This window comes from Drosophila miranda, chromosome 3 (genome assembly GCF_003369915.1).
Source record: "Drosophila miranda strain MSH22 chromosome 3, D.miranda_PacBio2.1, whole genome shotgun sequence".
Taxonomy (NCBI): Eukaryota; Metazoa; Arthropoda; class Insecta; order Diptera; family Drosophilidae; genus Drosophila; species Drosophila miranda.
In genome coordinates, this window is record NC_046676.1 from 25,099,066 (window position 1) to 25,107,818 (window position 8,753).

The 8,753-nt window shown below is 53.8% G+C and overlaps 4 protein-coding genes and 1 long non-coding RNA gene across 5 annotated transcripts; 3 read left to right on the plus strand and 2 right to left on the minus strand.

The window, feature by feature from the left end:
• Nucleotides 1-12: 12 nt before the first annotated feature.
• LOC108158087 (importin-11) lies at nt 13-3,784 on the minus strand. Its single transcript, XM_033392275.1, has 3 exons — nt 2,559-3,784; nt 1,553-2,520; nt 13-1,143 (listed from the first exon to the last, which is right to left on the minus strand). Exons 1-3 carry the CDS (start codon nt 3,676-3,678, stop codon nt 46-48), a joined length of 3,186 nt encoding a protein of 1,061 aa, XP_033248166.1. The 5' UTR covers nt 3,679-3,784; the 3' UTR covers nt 13-45.
• Nucleotides 3,785-4,004: 220 nt separating this feature from the next.
• LOC108158942 lies at nt 4,005-4,778 on the plus strand. The gene is made up of 3 exons (XM_017291762.2): nt 4,005-4,220; nt 4,282-4,422; nt 4,487-4,778. The coding sequence occupies exons 1-3, from the start codon at nt 4,065-4,067 to the stop codon at nt 4,550-4,552; spliced, it is 363 nt and encodes a 120-aa protein (XP_017147251.1). The 5' UTR covers nt 4,005-4,064; the 3' UTR covers nt 4,553-4,778.
• LOC108158943 lies at nt 4,697-5,995 on the minus strand. Its single transcript, XR_001775288.2, has 3 exons — nt 5,629-5,995; nt 5,368-5,575; nt 4,697-5,277 (listed from the first exon to the last, which is right to left on the minus strand). It is a non-coding gene; the product is annotated as an uncharacterized LOC108158943 (long non-coding RNA).
• A 161-nt stretch (nt 5,996-6,156) lies between these two features.
• On the plus strand, nt 6,157-6,750 carry LOC108158941 (V-type proton ATPase subunit F 1). Its single transcript, XM_017291761.2, has one exon. It carries the CDS (start codon nt 6,257-6,259, stop codon nt 6,629-6,631), a length of 375 nt encoding a protein of 124 aa, XP_017147250.1. The 5' UTR covers nt 6,157-6,256; the 3' UTR covers nt 6,632-6,750.
• Nucleotides 6,751-6,843: 93 nt separating this feature from the next.
• Nucleotides 6,844-8,595, plus strand: LOC108158940 (mannose-1-phosphate guanyltransferase alpha). Its single transcript, XM_017291760.2, has 4 exons — nt 6,844-7,193; nt 7,261-7,963; nt 8,029-8,293; nt 8,360-8,595. The coding sequence occupies exons 1-4, from the start codon at nt 6,946-6,948 to the stop codon at nt 8,458-8,460; spliced, it is 1,317 nt and encodes a 438-aa protein (XP_017147249.1). The 5' UTR covers nt 6,844-6,945; the 3' UTR covers nt 8,461-8,595.
• The last annotated feature ends 158 nt before the right edge of the window (nt 8,596-8,753 follow it).

Consider the following 8,753-nt stretch of genomic DNA (forward strand, 5'->3'; position numbering starts at 1 on the left):
GTAAAAAGCTTTCGAAGCACAGCAATGCTCGAGTTGCGTAGAGCATCAGCCGGACTCTACCGGCTCAGCCTCATTGGGAGCCTCTGCTCCTGAGCCGTCACCACCTCCTCCGCCAGCGCACACCACGCAGGCCTTGGGCACCGTCTGCTCTATGTACATGGTGATCCGTTCGAGCACCTCCGGGACGACGCTTCGGAGCAGCTGCTCGTAGCGGGCGGAGCCCAGCTGCGACTGGAGCGCCTGCAGCTGCCACTTGAGGTACTCGGTGAGGGGTATCTTGTAGACGGGGTCCTTGAGCACCAGCTGCCGGTGGCGGTCATCGTGGTACGTCTTGGCGGGGTAGCCCTTCGAATGGAAGTCTTCGGTACATAGCTGCTGCTGCAACTCGTCCAGTTCGTGCTCGTCGTGGATGACCAGGGAGTCGTAGTAGCGAGGCGTGGTCCTGGCGGCGCCATCCTCCGCCACCGCGAATTGCTTATCCATGACCTCGCCGAGCGTCTCGTCCACCAGCTGGAGGATGTGTGGCAGGCGGGCTAGCAGCAGGTCGTTGTTTCCGAAAATCGAGGCGAAGGCCAGGCAGAAGAGCTTTCTCTTCTCGGCGTGAGTGTCCGGCACCATGGGAAACATCTCGATCCACACGTCCAGGATGCGGGCCAGAGCGTCCGGTTGGTGCAGTTGCTGCACCACCGACATGAATACGGCTTGGTCGATGAGCAGCGTCCTAGCCACAATGGTTAGGTACCAGCCCATGGTCACGGGGTACTCCTGCTTGAGGCACACCTGCTGGAAGACGAAGGGCAGGGCGGGGCGCACCAATCGCAATCCCATCGACGCGTCCGTCTTGAGGCAGGTCTCGAAGATCCGCAGCATGGCGATGATGCCTTCAACGCGGATGTCCTCGAAGGAACGTACACAATAGTCCACGAACCCCTCGCCGTACCTACTCAGGTAGGCCTGGGCGTCCAGCAGGATGTACGCGTGGATGAGCTGGAGCACAGTCCGAAGGTTCTCCGACGACATCTCGATGATGGGCAGTAGGTGGTCGCACAGTGCCAGCAGTTCGGGGGTCAGGACAGTCGAATTTCCAATCACAGCCAGCCACAGCATGATTCCATCCTCCATGAGGTAGACGTGAGAGTGTTGCTGCAGGATGGAATGAATCACATTAGTCTGACGTAAAGAATTGCAGTAAAGAGGTATATTATAAGCAGAGGTACATATATTATTAACAAACTCTCAAGCACTCATGTATGCTGATGATGCTCTGTGTCGAGCATACAGCAATTCATTTCACTTTCTCTTGCAATCTCAATAATTTTCAGTCATAGTGTGTGCAAATTTGTTACCCCCCTTTTTGTTTCTTTACGTCTTTTGAGGGGTTCTCTTAAGCGAATTACCTGAACGTTCCTGAACACATTTATACCATGTTAGATAAGGCCATTATCGTGCTGGGGTTTATATCTTGCTGGTTCGTCGTAGTTTAGAACAAAGTACACTAATAATTCCCTCTACCACTACTATATACTAATTCCCTTCCCAAAGAGTTACTCACCTGGAGGTCAGTGCTCAGCCTGATGACGCTGTAGAGGAAGGGTTTCATGGGCTCGGGCACATCTCGGATGGTGCGAACCAGCTGCTCCAAGGTGCCGATGATGGCGCAGCGCAATAGGTCGTACTTCTCGCTCTCACGCCACAGCAGGGGAAGGTAAGCGATGAATTGCAGGGCCTGCGGTTCGATGTACTCGCTCATCTTTTCCACCAGCAGTGTCATGGTGCCCAGGACAACGATCTTGGTGTCGCACTCGCCGGCCCCGTGCAGCAGCAAGAAAAGAGCCTCGAACAACGGCGAGAAGTACGGGTGGAAGGCCTCCGGCATGAACTCAAAATCGTCTAACAGCAGGTTCAGGGTCCGGGCGGCGGCCAGTCGTGTGGGCATGTCCTCCTGGGGACGCAGCAGGTGAAGGCACGCCTCGTAGGCTAGCGGACGCAGCTCCCGCGGTAGCTGTACGCCCACCCAGTGTCCCACCATCCAGATGATGCGGCGTCTGAGAATTCGAAAGTTGGGGGCTTCGATGCGCAGCTCCGCCAGCAGCTGGGAGGTCAACCAGGAGCCAAAGTCCAGCTGGTTAAAGAAATGAAACGCCGCCTGACCCACCGCATTGTAGATGGCGTCCTTTAGTAGGATGGCTTTGAGGTCGGAATCCGGCGAGAGCTGCAGCTGCTGTGCCCGGCGGACGAACTTCAGGACCTCGCCTATCATTACCGTCGAGTGCTGGGTGAAACAGGTGAAATAGAGCGTTTCCACGCTAGGTCGTAGGGCGTATTTCCAGGCGTCGCCGCCGCCGTCGTCTTGGTCGTAACCCTCGGGGTCCTGCTGCCACTCCTCCAGCTCCTGCTGGGTGAGCAGGAAGTAGTGGGTCACGATCTTCTCGCAGATGTACGTCACCCGCTCCACGGTGAAGAACTTGGCGTTGCTCTGGGCAGCCGTGGCGAGCAGTTCGTCCTCCAGGCTAGACCCAGCTCCGGTTCCTGTCGCCAGCTCCGTGGCCGCGGGGCACAGATGCTGTCGTTGCCGCTCAACATGATGCCCTTGAGCATGTTCAGAGCCTGAATGGCAAAGTTGGTAAAGTTGATGCGGTCGCCGGCGTCAAAGATGAGGGCGGTGCCCTCGTGGAACACATAGTGGAAACTAAACTCCAGGGCCACAGACACAAATCGGGCAAAGGATATAGAGTGCCGCTCCACCAGTTCGTTCAGCGCCTTCATCATCTTCAGGATGAAGCGCTCCAGCTCGCTTATCAGTTGCGAGGCTCTGGCCGGGCCTGGTCCCATGCGCAGCTCGTAGCGCAGCTCCAGGCACTGGCGCAGGCGCTGAAACAGCTGCTCCACGAAATTCATGTGGTCAGTGGACTTGTACGGCTTGGAGCATCCGTAGACAATCAATTTCCTGAGGGATCGCATCACAATATAGGCCCGCTGCAGTGCGCTGAGGGCCTGAGCCTCCTCGCCGCTCTTTACCTGCTGCAGGAAGCGGCCGGTCAGAGTGGCCCAGATGTCCCACGCCAAGTAGCTAAAGATCTGGCTGCCCAGCTCCTCGAAGGCCCGCTGCTCGGCCATGAGGCGTCGCGAGGCCAGGGCTTTAATGACGTAGTGTAGGACTAAGAGAATTCTCTGTTGCAGTGCAGCGTCCGTCTCGCTGCTGCACGCCTGCAGCTGCTTCATCAGCGTGGGCAGCAGATCGGGCCAGAAGCGTGGGTAGTCGGTGCGAGCAAGGCGCCCAAACAGCACGGCCACCTGCAGTGCCACCTGGGGCACTTCTTCCGCGTCGTAGTGCTGCAGCAGGACGTCTCGTATCTGCTGCTTCTGCTCGGCCGGCAGCTCCTGCCGCGAATTAGGCCTCCAGTAGCGCTCGATGCCATTCTTAAGGTAAACGGCTGCCATCCAGCGGACTTTCAGCGCCACCTCCGCGTCAACCGCGCTGCCCTGCGCGCTTCCGGGCAGCTTCACGCTCAGCCTGGCTATCGTGGCAAAGAACCCCGGCTGCTGCTCCCATTCGCTAAGTTGGGCTTCGGCCTTTTGCACAATCTCGTGGCTGGGGTTTGTGGCCGCCTGCAGGGTCTGGGCTACCAGCTGCTCGACCGCAGTAGTCATCGTTGCTGTTCCCGTTGCCATTGCCATCTTCTTCCGCCCCACTTCCAACGTTTATAAGATGAAATGCAATGCAAAATTATTGACAAAATTATACGGCGCGTGCTGCTTCTTTCTTGAATATTAATATCGATAGCGTCACTAGCACTAGGGATGATAGATAGATCGATAACAAATAATCAGGTAAAGGTTTAAAAAATTCGACAAACCATATATGTAAATATTTCTATATTTCGCTCGTTTCAGTAAAATAGCATTGGTTAGTATTAATCGGCGTTCCAATTTTCGAATCTTAGTACTAACAGCACCAACAACACAAACGGGATGATTTCTTATCGTTTTTCCATACCGAATTCATCCCTGATTGGGCTGTTCTGTGTCGTCACCATTAATTCAACCAAACAAGTAACGGGAAAATGAAACGTGCTGTGAATATCTGTTTTGTTCTCTCTGTAATTTTACTGAAATGTACACACGGTTACAAGGAGATGCCCGGATTGAGTGGCAAGATGTTCCCGAAGACTGCCACGTTCCACTTTCCAGAGTACGCCTACAAGGAGACGAGTAAGAATGTGCGTCCACGAGGCTATTGATTTTTCTCCGGGCTGAATCGTTCACGTCTTTGACAAACAGGAAATAACCTACCACGAACAGGAGGTGGCCTGCGAGCAGCACACCCAGTGTGTCAATCTCAACGTGGGCGTGACCAAGATCAACTGCATAAGGCACTGCATATCTCCATCCTGCTACCAGGATATCTATGCCTTCAACGCGGTGAGTAAAATCAGTGAGAGGTCTCGCCTTCGAAACTCCCATTCCCACTGTGCTTCTTCTCTAGCTGGAAGAGGGTGAAATCGATGTGAGACTGAACTCCTTCAAGGGGTGTGTCATCCAGAGGATGTAGCAAAAGTCCCCGCTCCTGCACCATCTATATCTCACGGATTACCTGCAGGAGATGCAATGGAAGATCACCGAATATCTTCGCCAGTGGATCCCCCTCGCCTAACCCTCTAGCCTTTTCCTTAAGTATTCAGATGGGAACTGAGTCTTACGACATTTACGATAATTTATGCATTAGTTAGAATACTTTCTACATTCGATTGGACTGCCACATAAATACTATAACTGAATTTATAAACTGTCATGTCAGTATGAAGTTCTCCTGGCCGCTTGCAGCAGTCGGCCTCATCGTGGACATTGTCACAGGTGGTACCATCGCTGATCAGAGCCTTGTCGCTGCCCTCGACCGACTGTCAGCTGAAGTGATCCGCCCTGCAGTCCTTTCGTCACAGCGCCAGAAGGCGGATATACAGTCGTTGTTTATGTCACTACTCCCGCTACTTAAAATTATCTGGCCGGATACACGCCGTAGTTCTCCTTGTCCTGGGGGCACGAGCAAACGTCGTGAGTACTGTGTCACACCCCGCTGGCTATGCAGTTGTGGAAACAATTTGGCCGTGTGATTGCGCAGCACTTTCGCATCCAGTGGTCACACGGCCCGGATATCGGTGAACTTCGACAGACGATGCAGCTGCACGGAACGACGCTCTCTGTTGACAGTGATCCTCTCCAGTCCGGTCTTGCCGCCCAGCCAGTGCACAAATCCTCCTAGGCGGCAATGTTGTTCACCTGCGGGATATGCATGGAAGCAAGGGGTTTTTTTTTAGAGAGGGAACAGGAGATTACACGTGTCCAGAGGTGTCCAATATGGTTGCTTACTTGTTCTTTCCATTGATGTTTACAACTTCTTCGGACTGTTGGTCCAGGTCCAGCGCCGTGACTTCTTCCAGCTCCATACGCTCATTGCCATCGACTCGGGCCCGAATGATGGCCTGATGGCTGCCAACATCTGTCGAGATGAGCAGACGCCTCGCTTTAATGGCATGCACGGCAATGTTGCGACGCTTCTGCGAGTTCGCCCAGGGAGCTAAAAGAGGAAACGTGTTAGAACACAGCTAAATAGGAGAGAGAGAGCTTCACCTGGACACCGGCAGCGGCACAATCGGGCACTCTGTCGTAGCTGGGGGAGATGCAGGGCACGTCGTTGTCGACATCTGCGTGATTGGCCGGGGCAGCGCCGGCTCCACCGAACATTGGTGTTGCCGTTAGCCAGTGTGGGTCCCAGTGGTCGGATAAATGGTTCGAAATGCTTTGCCCAATTTGCTCTTGTGCCACTTACTTGTTGATGAGGCAGGGCGGAGTAGTGGGCCACAGCTGCTGCAAAGGGCGCCGCCGGTCTTTAAAACAGCCGTAAACGGGAAAATCTCCCCCACAAAAATATAATATAGATTGTTTTGTTCCGCAATTGAGATGGCAGCGCTTCGATAAATCGTGATAGCTGATCGCTGGTGGTGGCAGTTCCTCGATAGCACAATCGTAGTCGATGCTATTAGTTAGTATCGATAGGCGGATAAAATATATCGTTTCGTGATATTTCCTCGTCAGGTGGCTCCGTGATAATTTCATCTCTGTGTAGTTGTGATGTAGAAACTCGAAGGAAAAGAAGAAGAAGGGTCATGTGATAGAGACCAACCAGCTGACCGAACAGAAAATAAAAGTTTTTCTTCAACTTGCAACTCCTCCGAACTAAAGTTAGCTAACAATCAACATGGCTCTACACTCTGCAATCAAAGGAAAGCTGATCTCTGTCATCGGCGATGAGGACACTTGCGTGGGATTCCTACTGGGTGGCGTGGGCGAGATAAACAAAAATCGCCACCCCAATTTCATGGTCGTGGACAAGAACACTCCCGTAAGCGAGTTGGAGGACTGCTTCAAGAGGTTCCTGAAGCGCGACGACATCGACATCATCTTGATTAACCAGAACTGCGCCGAGCTCATTCGCCATGTCATCGATGCCCACACTTCGCCAGTGCCAGCCGTCCTGGAGATTCCATCGAAGGACCACCCTTACGACGCCAGCAAGGACTCGATTTTGAGGCGTGCCCGTGGCATGTTCAACCCCGAGGATCTAGTGCGTTAAACAGCACTTTGGCATTGTTTGCAGCCATAGGAGTATTGCAGTTAAAGCCACCAATCCAATTCAGTCTAATCCCCTACATTTCAGCTTTGTTTTGTATTAAAGACAAGTGTTAAAGTGTTTTTTGTTTTCAAATAAATAATGAATATATATATGTATGTATATCACAAAATAGTACACTCCACTGTCTCCACGCCACCTAGCGGGTTTTCAGCGTACTACGTACAATCAGCTGACCGAGAAGAGAACTTTTTCTGTTGCAACGTAAACACAAATATACATAGTATTAGTCACAAGCTGCGCATTCCACGCACACCATGCTCAAGGCGGTTATCCTCATCGGCGGACCCCAGAAGGGTACTCGCTTCCGGCCACTCTCCCTCGACACGCCCAAGCCGCTGTTCCCGCTGGCCGGTCGACCCCTCATAGCCCATCACATTGAGGCCTGCGTCCAGCTGCCGGAACTCAAGGAGATCCTCATCATCGGATACTACCCCCAGACGCAGATGGAGGCCTTTGTGGGCGATATGCAGGCCCTGTATAGCAGCAGCAACATCAACATCAGGTGAGCGATAGTCGTGGCGTGGCAAGTGCAGATGGAGGATTGATGGAGTGACGTGTCCATTTCGCAGGTACCTGCAGGAGTTCACATCGCTGGGCACGGCGGGCGGCATGTACCACTTTCGCGATCAGATACGGGCCGGAAATCCGCGGGCCTTCTTCGTGCTGAATGGCGACGTGTGCGCCGACTTTCCGCTGCAGGAACTGTACGACTTTCACACCCGGCGTCCCTCTAGCGCCCTGGTCACCATCATGAGCACGGAGGCGACTCGCCAGCAGTCCCTGCACTATGGCTGCCTCGTCTTCGATCGCGCCAGTGGAGCCGTCTCGCACTATGTGGAGAAGCCCAGCTCGTATGTGTCCACCTTCATCAACTGCGGCGTTTACGTCTGCTCTATGGACATTTTCACCCAGCTGGCGCAGATCTTCCATGCCCACGGACAGGAGTACGGCTGCGCGGGCTTCAGCAATGGGAACGGCAACGGAAATGGCCGTGATCAGGGCCACATCAAGTGGGAACAGGAGGTGCTCACTCCTCTGGCGGGTACCAACCAGCTCTTTGCCATGACCGTGCCCAACTGGTGGTCCCAGCTGAAGTCCGCCGGCTCGGCCATCTACGCCAATCGTCACTACCTGGGCCTTTATAAGCGCACACATCCGGAACGGCTGGCGAACGTGGGCTCGAAGCGCGGCGAGGGCGACGGCAACCTGATCTGCACTGTCCTGCCGGATGTATACGTGCATCCCAGTGCCACGGTCCACCACAGCGCAGTGGTGGGTGGCAGTTAATCTCAATTTTTGAATCTCCGGCTTCATCCATCTCTCTTTATTGCATTCAGCTGGGTCCGAACGTGGCCATTGGGCCTGGTGTCACCATCGGCCCTGGGGTGCGCATCAAGGAGTCCATCGTGCTGGAGCAGGCCCAGATCCAGGACCACACGCTCATCCTTCACTCGATTGTGGGGCGGGGATCCACCATCGGCGCCTGGGCCCGCGTTGAGGGCACGCCAAGCGACCCGGACCCCAACAAGCCCTTCGCAAAGATGGAGAATCCGCCACTGTTCAACAACGAGGGAAAACTGAATCCCTCCATAACGATACTGGGTAAGTGGGCGAGTGCACCGAAATGTAGCCTGAGACCTTCTGACCCCATCTAATTGCTCATTGCAGGCTGCTTCGTACAGGTGCCCGCCGAGAAGATACTGCTCAACAGTATTGTACTGCCGCACAAGGAGCTGAGTCGCAGTTTCAAGAACGAGATAATTCTCTGAAATCATCCAGGGGAATCCGTTCCTACCCGTAGCCCCCATCAGTATGCCATTTTATAAAAATATTTATGTTGTGCAATATTCTTAAAGCTTATGCAATAAAAGCTTGTCACGCAGCGGCACAACTTTTCAGCCTGACATGCGGAGTGTCCGTTCTTTCAGGAATAAGCCGATACTTATCGTAGCTTTCAACCGTGTCAAGCGGCCTGCTCTAACGCACAGGTAAGCGACCCACGCACACACACATGCACTCCCTCTCTCTGTCTCTCTATATAGCTACAGTCGCTCTCTGCCTA